This window comes from Sinohyriopsis cumingii, chromosome 1 (genome assembly GCF_028554795.1).
Source record: "Sinohyriopsis cumingii isolate HCF-2022 chromosome 1, ASM2855479v2, whole genome shotgun sequence".
Classification (NCBI taxonomy): domain Eukaryota; kingdom Metazoa; phylum Mollusca; class Bivalvia; order Unionida; family Unionidae; genus Sinohyriopsis; species Sinohyriopsis cumingii.
Window position 1 is genome coordinate 183898597 of NC_142961.1, and position 23794 is coordinate 183922390.

Consider the following 23794-nt stretch of genomic DNA (forward strand, 5'->3'; position numbering starts at 1 on the left):
ATGGACAGGCACTCAGTTAGAACGGTCTAGCTTTAAATATCAATGTTGATTCTTAAATAGGTAATGCGAGAAAGGAGAGAAGTGTCCTGCCTTGTATTATTATATAGTACATGTATGACAAGTAAATTGTAAGCAGCCATAGGAGTCCCTCTGATGATGAATAAATGTGCACATGTCACAAGCCTAAAATTTTAATCACTATTCTGTGTCTCGATCAGAATTTGGAATACTTTTTTTTTTACCGGGTACCTGGTTGTTCACTTTAATACCCAGGTTACTATTAATGGGCGTGTACCCAGGTACCTGTTGGCATCTTTAGACCAGATATGTATATTTGATGTAGTCTTTTTTTTTACTTGAGATAAACGTTTTGAAACACAAGCTTATCAGGCAGATATTGCATGAATACATTTCAGTGCAAGTATTTTCATAATTCTTCCCAAGCATTGTTGTCATTCAAATTTTCTGTTTCGACTGAATGACTGCAGGTATATCATTAATTGTTTTAAGTTCTTCCTTTTCCAAAAGATTTTTGTTTTCTCACAGGCCTTAGAAATGTTATAAATATACATGTAGTATGAAGACATTAGAATATTTAAAAAACGAAGAAAAGAAGAAAAAAGTACCTAGAAGAAAGAAAAGCTTTATATGTAGAGTTTAATATCTGTATGGGACCGTCACACATGCCCTTCTGGGCACACACAACCTAAATCCAATCAATCAATCAATCTGTATGGGACCGTCACACATGCCCTTCTAGGCTAACACGACGTAAATCCAATCAGTCAGTCAATCTGTATGGGACCATCACACATTCCCTTCTGGGCACACACGACATAAATCCAATCAATCAATCAATCTGTATGGGACCGTCACACATGCCCTTCTGGGCACACACGACATAAATCCAATCAATCAATCAGTCTGTATGGGTTGTTTTGTTTAGCTTTACTTTTCAGAGACCAGAATAGCTTATGGGATGCCAGCTGTTTATTGTCTATTTGTTTGTTAGCATAAGTTTGTTTTCATTACTCCTTAACTTTAAATAATTCATCCCATTCTCTAGCCAGTCCTAGACGAAAATGATACTGCTTGCACATCCAATATGGCCATTAGTGACCATCTTGATAAACTTTTTATCACTATTCGTCCTCATTAGATCTGTCATATCTATATGAAATTTTCACTAAATGACTTTTTATGATGTCTGCTTTGTCTGAAATGAAAATGGTGCTGATCTGGGGTGTAATATGGCTACCACAGTGGCCCAATTAAAAATAAAACCTGTTACCACTACTTCTGCTGAATGAATGGTCTTATAGTCATGGAGACTTCTTATAATGGTGACAATACTGTCATCTCTATTCCCAAAATGGATTGCAATATCAACCTCGATTTTTCACCAACTGACTTAATGATACTTTGGTCCTGAATGAAAATGGTGCAAGTCATACATCCAATATGGCTGTCATGAAAATCTTGTTGTCACTATACCCCCTGAATGGATGATCATTTAGACATGGGGTTTTGACCAATAGACCTCTAATGATGTCTACTTTGTCGTAAATGAAAATGGTGCCAATCTGTCATTCAGTATGTCCACCTCAGCAGCTAATTTGAACTTTCTTGTCACTGAGGTGGCGCTATACAGTTTCGCATTTTGCATAGGTTAAGGATTTTAAAGAAAAAGAATGTCCCCGGCTTTCCTCACTGGTTATACTGGCTATTTAAAAAAGACCTTGTATATCTTAGGTATAATGCAAAGAACCTTTAATTCCCTTTATTTTGGTGTATGATTGATGGGTGTACTATGGGTTATAGAGTATACAGCTTGGCCTTACTTCAAATGTGCACCTTTTAAAAAAGTGCTAGCTCTACTTGGTCATTTTCACTTCCTGAACTTCAGAGGTAAATTGTATAAAAAAGAGCCGATAACTTTTTTTACATTTTATATATTTGGTAATTCATTCATTGCACTTTCAGAAGCTGGTATTGTTTAGTCTGGCAAAATTCATTTTCCCTATTTTATTAGCTGCTATGTATAGTGTACTTTAGACTAATTCAGACTGATTTTTTAACACAAGGGAGCAGTCATTTTAGTTAGCAGTGTGCTTAAATCATGTAAAATTTCCAAAAGTACAATATCCAAAAGAAATATCATCCACATTACATTAATGTAGCATAGAGGCATGCAAACATTCTCTCCACTGTGCATGTTTTAAATGCGAACTACTTCACCTTACATATGTCACTCTCTCAAAAGTACATATTATCTGGTGAGCGCCACCTGAATAATGTCAGATATTGTTTCAGCACTCAGCAGTTAAAAGGAAGAAATGGTAATATCTTGAATTCCTGGAAGTTCTTTTGACCCAGTAGAACACCAGTCCTTTTGAGGGGCTCCTTTTTTTCATATGCCCCCACTGTGATATCAGAAGGGGGCATATTTCTTTACTGATGTGCATCCATATGTCCAGAAGTATGCATGTTCATCTCAAATCCATTTCAGTACAAAAACTTTTGGTTGTATATCCATGCAATTTTATGCAATTTATCACGGTCATGATGACATGATCACATTAGATATTCAGGCCATTACAGCAGTTTTTAAATTTTAAAATAATACATAATTTTTCCTTTTTGGACTTTGACTTCTTTGACAGAAACTTTGCTTTTGGCACAGCTCAACAAAACCCACATGAGATAGACAAATAAAATTTGGTAAGCATATTTGTATTCAGGGATCGTCCTGGGCTTCGCCAATGTCGCAAATTGCGATTTTTTTTTCCTTATTGGCGACAAAAATATCCCATCTGGCGATTTTTTTGGCGACATACTTTTTGGTTATTTAATTTGTACATACAATCATGGATTTGGACTGAATAAATTTAAAGCCAGAATGAAAGGAAGCCACAAACTTGACTAAGCAATGCATAGGAATCAATCTGTTACACAAACGATCCTTTGTTCTTATTGACAACCCTATCTTTACAGTGCATTGTTACATCATAATCTGCTTATGCTGACATCTGGGCTGAGTACTGTATGCTGCGATACAGTCAATCATGCTACCACACTATACCTACAACTGACCGACTTCTGAAGATGCGAATAGAACAGATACAATTAATTGTATGGCTAATCCTTCTGTTTTTTTTATACATATACCAATACAATAGTTTTGCTGAACCTTCATAGAAAACTGATAACCTTTGAAGTACTGACTACTGTGTATAAATACAAAGCAAATGGAAAAAATCTCAATCACAATTACATCTGTCGCCAGTGCAGCATTTTACTCATTGATCTTTTCCTTTTGCCATCAGTCCCGTGTTACGGCTGCAGAGACTTCAACTCCGCAACAAGAAATAGCAAAAACAACAAAACAGTTTTGCATAATTAATAATAATTATTTATTTCTCAGAATACAGGAGTGAAAGAATCCCTAAATTGGGTGTGAATTTACGCTTATATATACGGTCCAATATTGCCAGGTGTTGACTCGTGTAAGTTTCATTCGTGGGAATGGAGATCCTATTTTTCTTGTCGAGAAAATTTATACAGCATTCAGTGATCATTCTTGGGATTTAGGAAGCAATTCGCTACAAGCTTTGTGAAGCTAGCCATAAAAGGGGGGGGGGGCTGCTGAGAGACTACTGGTGTCACCTGTCAGCACTGAGGACTGTGAATGTGGATTCAGTAAGATGAACCTCATAAAAACTGACATCAGAAATAAGCTCTGCATCTCATGTCTCGAGAATTTAATGAGAATCAGCATGTACAGATGTGAAAAATTAGACTTTGAAACTGCATTCAACAAGTGGGCAGCCCTAAAATCGCGACGGATCTTCATGTAACACTTTGTAACATTTTGTTAATGCTTGTTGTAATTAAAGTATTAACTAATCCATCTTTTGTAATTTTCATTGCCTGTTACATTAATAGACTAGATTAACACTTGGAAAAATGTACACTACTTTTTTTTGGCGACACTTTTTGAAAATTGGCAACAAAATATTGAGGTTGGCGATTTTTTTGGCGACAGCTTTTTAAAAGCCAGGACCATCCCTGGTATTAAAATGTATCAGATTATATTTTCAGTTCATTTCCTTTTTTTTTTTGGCAAGGTCAAGAGAGTTCATGTTATGGCTTAGTATTTCATCGTGTGTCCATTCATTGACAATTGCTTGTTATCACTCTGAGGTACACATTTCTAATCTGATTTCAATCAAACTTTGAATCTTGGCTTTTTTCATGAAAAGCTCAGACCAGGTCCATAAGGAACAATGTCCATGCATATTAATGAGGTGATCTTGCATATGATTGGTTGACCTTGTTAGCACACTGGAAGATATATTTCTAATCTGATTTTGCACAGACTTGGAATATATGCATGTATCTTTAAGTTTTGACTGAGTTTGAGCAGGTGATCATCTGACAGGCTGACCTTGTTAACACTCTGGAGGTCAGTGTTTCTTACCTCATTAAAGTATATACTTACATCATTAAGGAAGCCCTGAGTGGCCGAGTGGTCTAAAGCGCTCTCTGTTATGGATCACTGCCATCTCACCTCTGTCTGCGCCGGTTCAAGTCTCGGATTCAGCCAATGTGGGTATGTGAGAAAGCTTGCCAGTAGCTTCTCGTGGGTCGGTTGTTCTTTCCGAGGTTTTCCCGAGTTCTTCCTCCACCATAAATACTGGCCGCCATGTATAGCATATCGTGTGCTGAAAAATGGCGTTAAACCCCACACCAACAACAACAACTACATCATTAAGATCTTGGACATCTTCAATAATAGGCAAGATCCATTAATATCTATCAGGCCATCTTGATTGGCTGAACTTGTTGTGCCTCTGGAAGATATATTTCTGATCAGATTTTGATGAAACTTCAAATACAGGCTCATTAGGATCTTGCATAGGTTTGTTAATGAGCAAAAACCATATATGAGATGATCTTGCATCTTATTGGCTGACCTTATTGCCACTGAAATGGTCAAGATGAGCTAAATGGGCAATGGTAGGCCCACTTGGGACAGTTGTTTACATGTTTTTAAAAACTCACTGAACATTTTTGACATAAACCATTTTAGTACAGTTACAGGTATGCAAAAAAAACCACTTGAGGTTTACAGATGATATTTGGTTTGCTTGTTTTTTGGTTTTAATGCCATTTTCTCAGTGGCCAGTATAACTGGCGGAGGAAGGATCCAGGAAAACCCCAGTAAGAACCACCGACCCATGGAAAGCTACTGGCAAGCTTTCCCACATACCTACATTGACCAAGCCTGAGATTCAAACTGGTACTTGTTGTATGTAGTAAGATTTTCAGGTCTTTTGTGAACTGTTTTTTGACTATTTTGACAAAAACCTTGTTAACTTGGATAAGCAAAGATTATTTGAGGTAGACAATTGAAATTTGATAGCATATTTAGATTCTGTGCCATTAATTGCCTAAAAAATGTTTTGTATGCAGTTTTTAACTTTTAGGAGTTTTTTAAACAAAAAGTTTTATAGGCACAATTTAGACAATGCGAGATGGACAAACAAAATTTGGTATGGATGTTTATATGCTTAAAATAAATGACCTGACTAGCCTTTCTGGCCATTATTGCAGTTTTTCACATTATTCTTCAATTTTGACCTTCTTTTATTTATGATTCTTTTGGTCTGTGCTGGAGCAATATATGTTTTAAAACTCCGATCTAGTTTATGTGTGGTTTTTCTTCTTTTGTATATTAATATTCTAATGTTTTCATACAATGCCCAGTGGCCTGTGGTTCATTTTATAATGTCATGTAAATGCCTCCAGCAATAATGTCTTTGTAAGCAAAGTTTCTGTTCTCCTCATGTGTCACTTCCACATAAATGTAAGAGGGATGTAATACTTGTGCCATTTTTTATAAGGGTAGCACTTTTGAAGGCAATAATTTGTAAACTATGCATTAGAATTTTGTAAGAATAACAAAAACAGGATTTTCAGGTATGGAGGATTCAAAAAGAAGCAGAGACATCAATAATTTATTTTTAGCTTGAGGCTTCTGGGGAAAGTTTGGTACAATGATTACATTATCACTGTGTTACTGTAGAAATTCTTACCAGAAGGTACAACTGGAAACACTTTATACAGAGAGCAGAAAATGTTTGGATGCATTTTGGTAATAACATTCTGCATCCAGTTAAAATAACCCATATTTTTGTTAAACATGTTACAGTACAAACCTTGCAAATTTACCTTTCTTCATATTTTGCTGTTGGAGACTTGATCCCTTCCATGTAATGACACTCCACGGTGGAAGTTTTAATACAAACAAATCACTACTTTTGGGAACTGACTGGGGAGGGGGTGGGCATTACTGATTGATATTTTAATAGTACATGAAGATCACCCATAGAAAGACAGAAATGTCAGGAGTGATTCAGACTTTCTCTACCTTTTTAAGAATCAGTAATGTTAATAGAGATAAAAGCAGTTGAAAAATAGTTTTAAAACAGTCTTGTATATTTATTATATATATATTTTTTTCATATTGGCATCTACTGCAGTAATGTTTAGTTCCACTGGTCATAGACCATCAACAGAGTACATTGTTTATTGTCACCATAATGGCAAAACTATTTTGTAATTAGTGCAGTGCATGCTTTAAAAGTTAATTATGGTTGTACAATACAAGAATTCTCTTCAGTAAACTTTTCTTGTATTTATTTCAGAAGACTGAATAGACAAATCTTAAAACATAAATACCAAAAACATAATTTTTTTTTTTTTTTTTTTATCTACATGGCCATGAGGGAAAGGGAAGAGATTTTCAGACTGTTTCTCTTCCCACGTTTAAAGTTGTATGGTTTGGTTTCACAGTGTCAGTTTCAACAGCATCAAAGAAGATACACAAAATATCACAGTAGGAGAGGCAGAGGGTTGATCAACAAGATTTAACTTCAATTTTCTGACAATATTTATTGTAGAAAACATTGTACATATAATTCATAACAAAGCAATAGCTGGGGATTCACTTAGAAGCTGGAAGATTATTACAAACTTTAATATCATCTCAACAATCAATATTTGTCTATTGACATAAAGTCGAGAGAAATAACTAAATATAAATATATTATCGGTTGTTAAATCGTGTATATCTTATCATCTGATAGAGAAATGATAAGTGTGATTGTGTTCCATGTATTAATCTGAATCCAATTTTAGGAAGGTTCACACTCCTGTAAGTAGATGTACATTAATTTAATATGGAATTGTGAAATAGTTTTGTCTGAAATTCTGAAATTTGATCTGACATTATATATCATACATTGTCTTCATTAAAACTAGCAGATGTGTACAATTAACTGAAATATAGTGGGTTTTTTCAAGTAAACAAATTGGTCCCAAAAGAGAGAACGAAGATAAACGTGTCTTTCTCAAAGTGACCTATTAGGCACATGCTTGTAATGGTCATAAACAGTAAATCACACTAATTTTAATGAGACTTCATTCACTCATAGGTGGTCATTGGATGTGACTTGGTGAGAAAGCAGAGCTGTTTTCTGCGTGAAGCCATGGCAAGTCTTATCACGAAGCATGGAGAGATGGAGAAGAGTTGTTTTCTTAATCCTCCACATGTTGTTGTTGTTGTAGGTTTAACGCCGTTTTTCAGCACACGATAGGCTATACATGGCGGCCAGTATTAATGGTGGTCCTCCACATCTGCTTTCCACACACATTGCAAAGCATGGAGAAATGACAAATGTCATGAACTGTACTATGCTTCCAAGAAAAACATCTTAAATAATATTGTCTTCTTTTAAGGTTTATAAAGCAGTGACATTTCTGTGAAAAGTGATTGAGAAAAGGACTGAAAAAAGATAATAGAAAATGGATACCAATATTAAAAGAAATTTTAAAACAATTATGCAGAATCATAATTTTAACAAGTTCTTCTAGTATTTGTTTATCCAAATTGATAACAAGATTTTCTAGTGTGATCAGTAACAGCCTCCATCCTGAACACAATAGAAAAAGAAAAATTCAAGATCTGGTGCTTGTAAAAACAATTTTTGATGTGAAACTTTATGATAGTATTAATGAGTTAATAAAAGGATATAGAAAAATGATTTTTTAAAAAGTACAGACCATAATAGAAAATAATTTGTGGCCCTGTCTCCTGTATGCATATTTCTTCAGTTGAATTTACTATGCAATTTCTGGTCATTTACTTCACTAAATATTTTTGATAATGAAATCAATTATCATTTGAAGGTTTAGCTATGTTACAAAATCTTGACCCTTTGAACATTGATGGAAATGTACAGAAATATTGATATAATACCAGTAATGGCTTACACCATTGAAACAATATGGTATCAGAGGATGGAATTAACAAAGCCAAAACCAAACCTGGATAACCTTTCTCAAGTCTCCATAGATGTCAATGCGTGATCCATAATTATTTAATGTTAAACCAAGTTTCAAAGTACCTTTCCAGGATACATATAAGTACCTTTCCAGGATGCATGTAAGTACCTTTCAAGGATACATACAAGTACCTTCCTACAATATATGTAAATATCCACACGAGTCTTTAATTTTTTTCCCTAAGTACTTTAAACATACTCTTGCCAATGTGATTACAATCTTGTATCCTTGAATTCGGTGTCGTCCCATATGGTGTAATTCTAGTAACAATACATTTATTCATTTAATTTGCATAAGACTTAAATCAGTTAAGTCTTGCTTGCATATTCATGAAAGTTAGTGACATAATTTTTAAGGAGGATCATTTCTGTATATCAAAGATATGCCTATCTGCTTTGCATATCACTTCATTACAATCTGTGCGTATTTTACATCCATTCTGAGACCATTGCTACCTCAAAAGTCAATGCACTAGATATCTATATTAAACCTGAATTGTTTGTTTTTACACCCTCTTGCTGAAAAATTAGGTTAATCTCTGCAGTTAGGTAAATTTCTATTTGAGTATGTCCATTAACATATGAGGCTGAATGTGGTCATGCATACTGGGGAAATCCATAGCACTGCAACTAAAACAGATCACTGTTACCTAGTTTTCACTCTCAGGTTTCTTAATCCAGATGCAGCTACTGATTTAGGAATTGTTTAATTTGGGTTCATTACTTATCGAGACAGGTATGCTATTTCTGTGTATATTTCAAAATCAGAATATAGTTCTTGTTGAATAATCAAACCATGTAAGGGCACATGCATGTTTTGAAATTCCTTTCTTTAAAACAAAACATTTATATTGTAGGGTCTCCATTAGTGCTGGTACATTTAATCAAATAATCACTTAATTAGTATATGTACAAGAAATATTTTTTTTTTGTTTTGTATTGAAATTAGAGCTAGAATTTGCTTAATGTAATCCTTAGAACTGGACACGACAAAGGTAACAGCTAACAGACAGGGGTTCCATTTAATTCTGACCTCATACTAACTTAATGGTGGACGGTGACAGTAAAATTGAACAATTTGTCTAGTGTACAGTTTGTTGTGTGGTTGAGAATTTTCTGTTCACTTCTGCCCTTTATGAACAAAGATGGCAATTATGCCCACATCTTTCTTACTGTTCAGTCATGTGACTGAAAAATGTTGATTTTATATAAAGCTGTACGGTGTCTATAAGGATCATGTAGTACAGGGCAGGATGGTGTGGTACACTTTGTGGGCCTGTCAACCTAATTATTTTCTCACTCTTTGGGCCCATTTATGTACTAGCTTGAAAATGTTTTACATTGATTTTGGGTCCAGTTTGCCTGCCCAGTTTGTCAGTGTTTTGTTTTGTCCACAACAAGGATTCACAGTTCAGAAAGACACTGTGCCTTTTTCCAAACGTTCCACAGTAGAAAAAATGCAAACTTTGTTGGCAGTTAAAGATGATTTTGTATAGATGGATGGGCCAAAGGAAATCTTTTCTGTGAATAGTTCTATCTTCAAACTTTGTTTAGCATGTGTGCAAGAAAGATGAAAATGTTAATATGCATTTACATTTGAGGTACACCTTTCATGTATGCAAATGCACTTGTTCAGATTTGACTTTAGATAGATTTTGATAATAAATGCTTGAAAAAAGAAAATTTATCACATCCCCCTCACTGAATCTGTAAATACTTTGTAAGTCTTCATTTCTGTGTTTCATCTTTAGACTGTACTTTTGTGCTTTCGAGATATTAAGTGTTTTTATTTGACAGTCTGAGACTCTTTTGTAATGTTGATTGCTGAATTAATCTTTCCTTAGATTGTAGATTTGTTCCCCATAACAGCCACAGTTTCATTACATAAAAAACTAACTTTACATGGAGATTGTGCTCAGTTCCTCAAGTCCTGTCTGACTTTCCTTGTTCAGCAATAAATAATTTAGCATTAGTGGTAAAACCTCCTTTGAAGACCAGTGATTGTTGTCTGATCAAAGTAGTAACAAATCTTTATCTTGAGTAAAGAAGGATCAAAGGAGACTTTAATTTGCTCAGTATGGACCTTCATTTTTGAACCTTTGATAATATCTTGCACTGAGAGGCCTGTTATCAGCTCATGTGTATGCTTTACAACAGCCTTGGTAATGCCATATCATGTTATCACAGCCTTGGTAATACCATATGTTATCACAGTTATTGAATGCTTCTCAGTTGCAATAAAAACATTTGCTAGTCAAACATCAGTTATCTAGACTTCTTGGGAGACTGTTTTGTTTAATAAATGATTATCTGGTTAAATTATAATTCAAGGAACAGATCATATAAGAATTTAATAAATTTGGTACTTATTAGTTTGGAACTAATTAAGTTTTTTAACATTTAATGGGGTATTTCTTGAACAGTTATAAATGAAAAACTTCGCTACCAGACTGAGTCTTAATCATCAGTACATTAATCATGCCATTTTGAAGGCATCAGGCAGCATAGTGATCAAGTCTGTTTCAGAGTACATTCAGGTACATGTATATGGTTGTTTTTTGAGAGAGTGTTCTCGTAGCAGATAAGTTCTGTCATTTTAATGTGAAAAGATAACCTGGAAAGGGAATCACTAGCTTAGTTTGTATTTTTTTAGTGTGCCATAATTAAACTAGGATTTTCCTTTTGGCAGGAAAGTATTCTGACAGCTTTGGACTAAGTGCTTGATTTTAATTATTTTGCATAATGTTAATGCATTAAGAAAATTTCATAGTCAATTTGCATAACATATGCATGTGTTGCATATTTAGAGGTCTGACATATAAATCCAGAGGATATTCTACTGGTAAATATGAATGTCAAGTCCATATTGTAAGTCCAGAAGATATTGTACTGGTAAATGTGAGTTTCAAGTCCATATTGTAAGTCCAGAAGATATTCTACTGGTAAATGTGAATGTCAAGTCCATATTGTAAGTCCAGATGATATTCTACTGGTAAATATGAGTTTCTAGTCCAAATTGTAAGTCCAGAGGATATTCTATTGATACATATGAGTGTCAAGACCATATTGTAAATCCAGAGACTATTCTGTTGGTAAATATAATTATTAGCATACTAATAATCTACACTTGACTGTAGTAGGTATGTGACAGCACAGCTCTAGTTACTTGAGTTCTTAATGAATTGTCATTTACATAACTATGCAGGTTACTGTGGCCTGATTACTAAGATTCCTAACTCCCATCCTGTATTCATGTACCCAGGTGAGATATGAATCAGTTTGTAAACAGGTTAAGAATTGTGCATTCAGATATCACCCTGCTGTTCATTTTTAAACCATGAAGAAAGAAAAAATTCAGTTTGCAAAAGTAGGTTTCAAGATGCATGTATTTAAGTCCAAATTTAGAAGTCTGTTTTTAAACTTTAAAGTTTGATGAAATAAGGGTTATTGATGTGATGTTTATTTTGTTTTACCAATAAATACTTATTGTTCAAAATGCTTGTGTATTAGTGTCTGTTAATGGTATACTTTTTTTCTTCTCCAGGGAACTTGTTACCTCGTCACATGGAGATATTTGCCAATAATTCATTTTTCAAGGGCATGACTATACCAGAGCCAGATAGATTAGTAAGTTGAAGTTTATACCATTGCTTCGTTCTTCCTCCTTCCTTTGGTGAACCTTTCTATGTAATGACAATTTTAACTTGAAAATAATCAGACACTGCTTCCTTATGAACCTTTCTATGTAAGCACAATTTGAACATGAAAATAATCATCAGTGTTTGTACATTGTCAAGTTGAGTTTTAGATTTTCTTGTTTGAAAAGAAACATAATATGACCATGATGGTGTCTAATACAATAAATATTGTTTATAACATTTCACATGGGATGGGCATTTTTGTGATTATACAACTAAGAAATGTTGTATCCAAATTCATTTTTTGTTTTCCTTCAAAATGTTTATTTACATGTCCATGTTCATGTACATATCAGTGACATTTGATATATATATATATATATATATATATATATATATATATATATATATATATATATATATATATATATATATTGTGCACAATTTTTATTGATACAGTTACTGTCAGAAAGATTTATTTCAACTCCTGTGTAATGGTAATTAAATTTAAAAATGATATACATTTATATGAATATGTGTTGTCAGAAAAAGTTTTATATGAAGACATCTCTGTTTAATAACTTAATGACTATTACTTTAGTCCTTTTCGGGATGGAAATTATTTTGTTGAGGTATTTTTCAGTGACATGCAGATGGTCATAAAGCATATCAGGTGTGTCAGTCTGAGCTTTATTCCATTATTTGGAATACATTGCATAGAACAGTAGCTACAGGAATATTTATAGAAGTAAAAAAAACAAAAAACAAACAAAACATTTCTGTTTGTGCTTTAATTGCATTGAACCAGGAAGCCATGATTCAGAATCAGTGGTTATAAATGATGTGTAATCAGTATACCTTTGTTATTTAAATGGTCACCATTTTTTACCTGGGTTCAGTGCATCAAGGGAGTTTAAAAAAAAATAAAAATAACCTCATTTTCTTTGGATGAATACACAATTCAAATCTATAACCAATTAAACATCATAACAAAGGAACATTATAACAAAGTCTGTTAATATGATGTAAATAGAAATTTGGCTTCAGAAATTAAAATTGCATGTTCTAACAGAGAAAATCTTCTTACCAAGAAGATAACCAATAGTATTTTATATATATGTTTGTGAAAATGTGCGATTGTATTAGCTGGTAATTCTGAACTTGATAGTAAAATCAAAATTTGGTGTAGAAGTTATATTTCACACCCTTTCTTTCTTTTTCTGCAGGAATCCCTAGAAGAGAAGTTTCCAAATATTTCAGCACAAGCCATGAGTTTCATGAAGGTAAACATATAATTTGCTGACAAACATTTATGTAGTAGTGAGATTACCCATTTTGTTTTTCTTTTGCCAAGAACATTCCAATACAAGTACATGATGACATGTTTTTTTATAAATAGTTGTCTTGTTGATTACTTTATAAACACTTTGGCAGGGGAACTAAATTTTCTGAATAAATAAATGAGTAACATTCTCTGTTAGGGCTAGTAGTCAAATGTGTTAGGGTTAGTAGTCAGATGTGTTAGGGTTAGTAGTCAAATGTAGTCAATAATTCCAGATTGGTTAATAACTAAAGAGTTTTGGAATGTTTTGTTTGTATTTGCTGTTCGGAGAGCCAAGTATGCTTATGGTCTGTCCTGTATCCATCATCCATCCATCAACATGTCCTTGTTTGTATTTGTTGTTAGTACAACCAAGTATGCTTATGGTCTGTCCTGTATCCATCATCCATCCATCACCATGTCCTTGTTTGTATTTGTTTTTAGGACAGCCAAGTATGCTTATGGTCTGTCCTGTATCCATCATCCATCCATCAACATGTCCTTGTTTGTATTTGTTGTTAGTACAACCAAGTATGCTTATGGTCTGTCCTGTATCCATCATCCATTCATCAACATGTCTTTGTTTGTATTTGTTGTTAGGACAGCCAAGTATGTTTATGGTCTGTCCTGTATCCATCATCCATCCACCAACATGTCCTTGTCTGTATTTGTTGTTAGGACAGCCAAGTGTGCTTATGGTCTGTCCTGTATCCATCATCCATCCATCAACATGTCCTTGTTTGTATTTGTTGTTAGTACAGCCAAGTATGCTTATGGTCTGTCCTGTATCCATCATCCATCCATCACCATGGCCTTGTTTGTATTTGTTGTTAGGACAGCCAGGTATGCTTATGGTCTGTCCTGTATCCATCATCCATCCATCAACATGTCCTTGTTTGTATTTGTTGTTAGTACAACCAAGTATGCTTCTGTCCTGTATCTATCATCCATTCATCAACATGTCTTTGTTTGTATTTGTTGTTAGGACAGCCAAGTATGCTTATGGTCTGTCCTGTATCCATCATCCATCCATCAATCAACATGTCCTTGTCTGTATTTGTTGTTAGGACAGCCAAGTGTGCTTATGGTCTGTCCTGTATCCATCATCCATCCATCATCCACCCATCAACTTGTCCTTGTTTGTATTTGTTGTTAGGACAGCCAAGTGTGCTTATGGTCTGTCCTGTATCCATCATCCATCCATCAACATGTCCTTGTTACCACTCTGGAGGCCATGTATATGATCCTTTTCTTAAAGGGTTCAAAGTGGACCTCAGAAACCTTGAGAAAATTTCATTTTGACCTAACCTAAAATCCTTAAAAAAAACTAAAGAAATCTTAATTAATAAAAATCCTAGAAATATAAAAAAATTGGCTCTACTCTGACCCAAAAATGTGCTTTTTTCTCAGTGTTTCATAAAAAGATGTCCAGGCGTTTTAATTATTGATTAATATTTGCTTTATCTTTATTTCCGTTATATTCAGAAACAAACTCAAAGCGTACTTTATCATATTTGTAATAAATGTTATTTTCATCATGGAGGTAACTGTTGTGTGTCTTCATTGTCAAAAATATTTTAAAACCTTTTGGAAAAAAACCCTGAAAATAACCTAAAATTTTATAATTCAAGTTCACCTCAAACCCTGTGTTTAATTTTACAAGGACCACGTGGTTTGTATCATTAACATCTTCATACCTTAGAGAATACCTTAAGTTTGAATATGATAAAAATCTGGATATTAATCATTATGAATCTGATTGATTGAGATTGTAACCACATTGGAAGCAATATTTATAATCTGATTTTTATAAAACTTGGAATATTTGCTTATATCATTAAGATCTTGGACACAGTCAATAATGTGCAAGATGCACACATAATAATGAGGTGGTTTTTCATCTATCAGCTTAGTTTGTTACCATTGTGGAATTAATCTTTCTCGTTGAACTTTGAATATGGGCTTACGTCATCAATCTCTTGGATGAATTTGATAAATGAGCACGATCCATGCATCTTGATGAAGAGATCTTGAAACTGAGCCTGTTGCCACTTTAGAGGCCATCTTTCTGATCTGTTATTGATCTTCAGATACAGGCTTATAAGTTAAAAATTTCACACAAGTTTGATAAGGAGCAAAATCCACACATTTTAATGAGGTGGTCTTTTATACGATTGGCTTCAATTTTACCTCTCAGGACTGTATTTTTAATCTGATTTCGAGTAAACTTAATTCATGAAGAATCCCAGCAACATCTACACACTTAATGAAATTTAGAATAGTCTCACATGATATACTGGCCTTCTCTCAATGAAGTTAAGCAAGGAAAGTAATGCAAGATAGTGAATGTTAACAATGGCAGGTTAAAGGTTGCACTGTTATACTCCTTGTAAATATTTAGCAAATTAAATTAAAAAAATAAATGTTAAAATGCAAGATGCATACATTTTAATAAGATGCTGTATTAAAACTAGCAGGTAATATTATTTAAAGGATTACAAATTGTATTTAATTTAGAAAGTCAAGAAAGAGTATAAAATTGAAATATTTTTTGTGACTGTTAAATTGGATGTTAGCATAAACTATTTGCATTGTTGTAATTAAGGATTAGAATTTCTCCATCAAATATGTTCCCTGGTCACTTTAACATTATTGATAAAACCTGCTTCCTCCCAAATCCATCCCTTCTAAAAAAGATGAAAATTTGTTGTTTCTGTCTATATCATACAGATGGAGGGCAATAACTCATGCACATTATCTCCCCTTGCTACCACCGCCAGGAAGCATTGCTTTGTACAACATTATATGTGAATTGTAACGATGGATTCAGGAATTTGAATTTAAATTGTGTGATAATTGTTCCTCTACCGGTATCCATTATTAAATTGTTTTCCCCCAATATTTCCTAGAATTTGTCACTTGTCTATTTAGACCGCAAGGTACAGCATGCTATAATTGATGCATGTCGTGATTCCTGTTTTTGTACACTGCCTATTGTTTGCTCACCTAGTAACGGGTGTTGTTTTAGCAACTTATTAGCACACTGCAATGTGACCTTGTACATTTTTTGTTGTGCTTTGTCATTTTAGTGAAACATGTTGATCAAATGTAATAAATGCAATAAAGTCAAGGCCACGGAACACACACCCGAGTCATGCTTTGTTTGTACAAAATGTACTTTATCAGTACCATGTAGTGTGTGCCATATAGTCAGAGAGTGTATGGAATGCACTTCTGTAGAATTTGGGGGGCAGGGGCCAATTTTTTATGTAGAAATTTAATGTTGCAATAAGCGACCTAGTATAAAAAATCATAAAAAATCAAATACACAATTGAGGTAAAAAAGGTCCATATTTTTGGATACATATATTAAAACAAAGCATAAGAATATTATCCACTTGACCAAAGAAGTTAATGGCAGTTCATAGCAGAAGTATATGCACCCCAACCCCAAATTTCTACCTGCAATTTTCATGTCAGAAGGTTGATTTTTACACCATTTGGTACTCACAGTGCAAACACAAGCCCTTTTCCTAGATGACAGTTCTGCAAAACAGTGTGTACTAAACAGGCTGATGCGATTGAAAATGTCATCATCCAAGCCATTTTTGAGATATCCTACTTGCCCCAGACCCATGTGTTTACTGCTATGGGAGGCTAGCTCTTCTTCCTAGCCAACTATTGGTATTTCACTAAGGTGTACATGCCTGACATCATTTTCAAGAACAACACAAGCCCGAAACACATAGTTCATAAATATATCCATATCTTTAAATAGAAAACAATAATAGCTGAAAAAGTCACACCATAGCCTTAAAGCCTTAAGTTAAGAAATTTGATGGGCCAATTTACGAAACTGCACCCTGCTACATTGGCAAAAGGCAAAGAAAAGGGGGAGATGATGATGCAATTTTTAGATACTGGGCAAATTTTGTCCCTTTATCCCTTTCATTCCCAGTGGTAAGCATGATACAATGGGTGAGTGTACCTGCATTTTTAGTCAGTCCTGGAGTTTCAAGTCCCTCTGCATGTTTGAGCAAGGTCTTTGGGCATGCAAGTCAAGGCAGTCAGGTTCTTAACACATTAACCCCTGGATGTTTTTGCCATTTTTGCCTGAAAATTGAGTAGGAAACACATTTTGAAAGCTATTTCTGAATAGACTCGAAAACACCAAATCCTAGGTCATCTTTCAATAACATACTGCCTAGTTGTGTTAGAGACATCATTTTTCGTTGGCTATCTGACTCGCGCATGAGCAGAAGGGTAAAAGTTGGATTTTTTTTAGTTTTTTTTGTTTTGCTAAACGGAGCCATTATTTTTTTATGGAGACCACTCTTTATTCCAAATGCCCATCTTATCCTACTTCTTGCAAAGGCTCATCTGTCTGTTTGCAGTTCTTACCGGTTTGCCTTAGATCTGAGACCAAAAAGTATAAAATCCGGACACAAAATGGGATTCCGACCACGGGTGAATTTTGTGTTAAAAAGTCGGGTCCAAAAAATGAGGTTTTTCTATCTGTATTTTGTAGTACAACTAGATATTCCAGATTATTTGGTATCATTGTAGAGCTACATCTGTCTACCTTTCTATAATATCACCCACTTTAGTGTATCCTGCATGACCATGACGCTACTGAGCTCAGCAGTAGGCTACTACCTCCTGCCCCGTAAAGTCCTTGCTTGGAGTTAATGTGTTAACAGATCCATTGAATCCATCCTACACTACTGTATCACCATCCATGACTGTCTATCCAGCTGAGCTGCATCTTCGCTAGCCAGTGTTCTGATACGTTAACCTATCTACAATGTGGCCAATTGATCAGATATTTCAGTGCTTTGTCCAGGTGACATCTGTTGGTTTTCATGAGTTGCCTTCCTTAGTATATAATGCCAACTAATTAATAGCATGTAACAGTGGTGCATTGTACATTAGCTGAAATTGGTGTTGGCAATTAACTTCAAATGGATACTAAGTAAATTTGATATTGAAAGTATGACTCAGTACCAGAAATTGGAAAATTGCTTATTTATGAGTCCATTCCATTTGTATGTTCAGTGTCTAAATCATTTAGAACAGTGTTCAGATTTGAACAACTTGACTTTGATTGGATGTGTTGGCTTCCTAAAATTCACAGACCTAAAGAACCAAAATACCTGATCGATCTGCCAAGATTGGAAACTTGACTAGTGAAGATGGTCGAGCTGTCTAGGGATCTTACTGAAAGATCAGTCTGTCTCACCAGGCCTAAGACTTCATCTCTCTACACTTGTGGCGTCCTGCCACGCCTGCAGTTACATATGATTACAATTATAGGGCTTTTAGTGAGCTGTATGTCTCATAGATGAATGGCTTTATCTCTCTTCACTAAATGGAGATTTTAATGATATATATGTCTGTCCTGCCCTGTTTATGGCTGCATACAATTACAGTTTTGGGAATCTTAGTGATACATCTGTGTACAATTATGGAGATCTTAATGATCTGTATGTCATTCCAGGCATACAGCTATGTACAATTACAGGGATCTTAGTGACAGATTTGTCAGTCATACCAGGCATACAGCTATATACAATTACAGGGATCTTTGTGAGATATAGTCTGTCATACCAGGCATACAGCTATGTACAGTTACAGGGATCTTAGTGAGATATATGTCTGTCATACCAGTCACACAACTATGTACAGTTACAGGGATCTTAGTGAGATATAGTCTGTCATACCAGGCATACAGCAATGTACAGTTACAGGGATCTTAGTGAGATATATGTCTGTCATACCAGTCACACAACTATGTACAGTTACAGGGATCTTAGTGATAGATATGTCTGTCATACCAGGCATACAGCTATGTACAATTACAGGGATATTGGTAATATATGTTTGTCATACCAGGCGTACAGCTAAGTACAGTTACAGGGATCTTAGTATGTTTGTTTGTTTGTTATATGTTTGCTATACCAGGCATACAGCTATGTACAGTTACAGGGATCTTAGTGACAGATATATCAGTCATACCAGGCATAGATCTATATACATTTACAGGGATCCTGGTGATAGATATGTCTGTCATACCAGTCATACAACTATATACAATTACAGGTCTCTTGGTGATAGATATGTCTGTCATACCAGATCTTAGTGAGATATATGTCTGTCATATAAGTCATACAGCTGTGTACAGTTACAGGGATCTTAGTGAGATATATGTCTGTCATACCAGGCATACAGCTATGTACAGTTACAGGGATCTTAGTGAGATATATGTCTGTCATTCCAGGCATACAGTTATGTACAATTACAGGGATCTTAGTGAGATATATGTCTGTCATACCAGTCATACAGCTGTGTACAGTTACAGGGATCTTAGTGATAGATATGTCTGTCATACCAGGCATACAGCTATATACAGTTACAGGGATCTTAGTGAGATATATGTCTGTCAAACCAGGTATACAGCTATGTACAATTACAGGGATCTTAGTGACAGATATGTAAATCACTTGTCCTGTTTCTAAAAATGGAATCAGTACTGAGTTTTAACAGAGAAACATTTTTCCTGATAGCCATAGCTTCCTCATGTTGGGTTTGTGTGTTAACATGCCCTTTCAATTGACCTGAACTATCTTCAGTTTAGATCGAATGGTTCAGAGGTCCTGGCAACAGGGCTTTGACCAAAACTAGGTATTCTATGAGGCAGTCATTTTATGCTTGATCTCTTAGACACATCGAGAGATGTGCTTTTGCAAGAACCTTTCCATGCCAACAAGCACTACTTGGAATGCACAGAGGCAAGTTGTGGTACATACAGATGACTTTCCCAGTGAAGGCCAGGAAGCAGGGTGTCACTCCTCAAGCTGCCTCTTCATTGGTGTAGTGGGTTATATGCTCAGTGTACTCTGCAGTCTCCAAAGAACAAGGAAATTAAAGTGATCTCTGAGACTCTCGCATTTGTATGCAGAAATTATAGAAGTTGTTGGCTGGCATTCAGAGTCAATATTCTCAAGTCAGACTTTGAATCTAGTGGATCCTGTGGCAGACCCAACTCAAGTCAACACAGCCTCTTAGCTTAGCTAGATTTAAAAGTCAAATTTTGTCAGTAATAAAAATTCAGTAATATTCTTCTTAACTGCCTATAGGGGTACAGATTTCTTGACCATAGGCCGATTTGCAGTTAGGAGAATGGATTATTGTTGCATATGGAAAATGGTCGTTTATTTCTCAGAAGGATACACAAGGTGTAGGTGGTATGCTTAGCATTCCCTCCTGTTACCCATTCTTCCAACTTTAATATGATTGATGAATGTATTCAAAGGAGGAGGCAAATTTTTTCAATGAATTATGTTTCTGCAAGAATACTTATCTCATCATATTACTTAAAGACCCATCCAGCCACCATGCCATGTAAGCATCCTTGTTGGTACATGTATATTGCTCAGCTTAAAGCCACCATGCCGTGTGAGCATCCTTGTTGGTATATTGCTTTGCTTAAAGCTAGCAAAACCTGGTGGTGGCAAGAAGACATAATGGGCAGGAGTTTGATTCGATATAAAGAACAAACGGTGAATTTTCATCTTTTTAGCAAGACTGGATTCAGGAGGTCGCAGGCTTATATCTGTAACATTGATGTGATAAGTATTCCTAAAGTAACATAAGTTACTGAAAAAATTTGCTTTCTTGACACAGTTATTGATCTTTCTTGACACAGTTATGGATCTTTCTTGACACAGTTATGGATCTTTGCTTTTTTTGTCTTCTGATATTGATTTTTGCTCCAAAAGCACATGCTTTTTTATTTAAAAAACCCTGTATCCAGGTTTATACATTGTTTTGCAGAAAATTATTCTAAAACTTTGCTACATTTGAAGTAATTAAATATTAGGAAGCAAGTTTGACATGTTTTGTAAGATAGTGTTTGAAACTTGATAATATTGCTATGTTAAAGTGTCTAAAGCATGTCAGTTTTTTATCACGTGTTTTGTTAATTATTTTATGATATTTTAATATATTCATTGCCATTATTCACAAATTATTTCATTTCTATTTTTTTTTATTTTTAGCTTTAATAAAGCAAAATAACTCATGTTTTTCTTGACTTCCAGAGTTAATTACTAAGCATATACAAATCCTTGACCTAATAAAACAAACAACAAAAGCAACAACAGAGGTGAATTATAATTTCAGTTAATAGGAAATCCATGTCTCATCAGACCACAAATTAAAGACTTACCTTTATAGGGTGACTCTGATTATAGCAAGGAACTATGCATAATAATTATGCCTTTATCAATTTATCTTTGTAAATAATTTATATAGAATTGTAGTAAAATAGGTACAATTAAAATAAAGTTTGGGAGAGAGGTTACATAGATTGTGTTCTTGCAATACTTCTTCAGCTTGCTTATGGAAATGGTCACTGTGAAGTTATAAAAGTATTGTGAGCAATAACTGGCCCATTTGGGACTCTGTTGTTTTTGCATGTATTATGAATTATTGTATGGCACTTCACATTTTTCAAGTGCCAATTCTGAAAAAGAAATGAAATTTATATTTTGTATTCTTAGCTTTTAATAAAAAGTACCCCCATATGCTTTTCTCCTTAAACAGTTTCAGATTTACTTACCCAAAAAAACGTATGTCCTTAAAAAAAGGAACCAGATTTGAATGAAAACTTCAGTTTGTGTGAAAGCCAAGTGACTCAACCATACAACAAGGCTTCATCTGTAAACGTTTGAAGATTATGGATGACTTTGATAATGAGCAATAGATACTGCATAATAATTATGCCTTTATCTTTGTAAAAACAAAAGTATTTGACTGTACAGTAAAACCTGTTATGAAAGACCGCCCCTTCTGCCCAACAAAAGCGATCTCTCAAGACAGGTGGTCTCTCATAAGAGGTGTGTGAAAATGGTCTGGTTTTCAGGATCAATAGCATTGTTGAAGAAGGAAAAATACCCATACTCACTGTACATGTATCTTATCTTTCGTTCATAAATCTTGTTAAATATTGCATGCATTCCTTTCAGAATAACTTTATATAATAAAGATATGCATTTTCAAACAACGTGAATCCAATTTATGTAAGAATATCACATGAATATGTTCTTTCTTCCAGTGTTAGAATTTTTCTTTTTTTGTCATTGGAGCTTCTGCCATTGTTATTAATGTTGACGTAATAATGACAAGATGTGCTTCGGTTTTGATCAGGTTTTGGAAATGTGGAATAAATATATATTATGTACTAATGAATGAAGCCAAAAGACATAATTAACTCATCAAAAAACAATACATTTATTTTGAGACAAAGTTTAAATCATCAGCATTATAGCTTGATAAACAAAGTTTGCAACCATCTGCACCCGGGTAAAACAGATGGTGGCTTGGTGAAACACACTAACAAAAGAAATTAATTATATAAAAAAATCAAGAAATTATTCTCACTTATTAATTATTAAAGACAAACAGCTCTTTCATCCCACCCCACCCCACCACCACCAGGCATTACTGAATAACTGGAAAGACAAATGATGTACTGAACCCTACATTGAAGCTCTTTCAAACAATTTCTCACTGGAACATTAGGACTACTAGCGTTGTGTGAGTTTTCACAAAGATAAAAAAAATACAAACCTCTAAACTGATTGCGCATGTCCATTATTACTCCCTTTGATGAAAAAATGGTTAATCATACTGGCTATTCACATTACTTCGGCACTACAGTGGCAATTAGTGACCTGTACTTTAGTCTGGTATACTGCAGTTTACAAATGACACCTTACGCTGGACTTGTAAATTTCACAAAACTGGTAGCTAGCCAATTTAAAAAAAAAAAAAACCTAATTAGAACAATCTTTACCATTTATGCGAGCATTGTTATAAAGGATTAAATGATTGTTAGTGTTTATCTCGCCATATGATTGTTCAACTTTAGTGTTATTTAATGTGCACTTTGTTTTCATACTAAATGTATCCTGAGATTTCGTGTTTACAAAGGATTAAGTCAAGGTCACTGGTGTCAATCAGTTTTTATTTGTTTTGCGATGTGGTTGTTCATAGCAGTGTCAAAATGCATATTTTGCCAAGACATCATGATCACTGGTTGTGTTCAGCATGTGGCTGCTCATAACATAGCATTTATATAATAAAATCCATCCATGTATTATGGATGGTCGGAAATGACAGGTGGTTGCTCATAGCAGAGGTCGCTCATAACAGTTTTTACTGTAGTAAAATAGGTTTATTTGACATGATACATGGTTTGGTGGATGAGTTTACACTTGGATATATTCTTATAATAATACTTAAGTTATGTAAGCCTAGTGAGCAGTACAAGGCCCACTTGCTTTTCTTGTTTATTTTAATGTTTATAGGAAAGCATAAATTAGGATTTAAGTGTTTTGTCAAAATATGAAATTTGTGTTTACGTG

At 34.5% G+C, this 23794-nt stretch overlaps 1 protein-coding gene across 5 annotated transcripts in view; it reads left to right on the forward strand.

Moving 5' to 3' along the window:
• LOC149808516 (cyclin-dependent kinase-like 1) overlaps positions 1 to 23794 on the forward strand; it is a 77022-nt gene that overhangs the window by 34704 nt on the left and 18524 nt on the right. For all 5 annotated transcript variants that reach the window (XR_016425282.1, XR_016425286.1, XM_089978370.1 and 2 more), the window contains exons 6-7: positions 11953 to 12035; positions 13273 to 13329. Coding sequence is in view for 3 of the 5 variants with exons in the window: in XM_089978370.1 (XP_089834496.1) it covers positions 11953 to 12035; positions 13273 to 13329 (140 nt within the window). In the remaining 2 variants the exon portion in view is untranslated. The remainder of the gene's footprint in view (positions 1 to 11952; positions 12036 to 13272; positions 13330 to 23794) is intronic.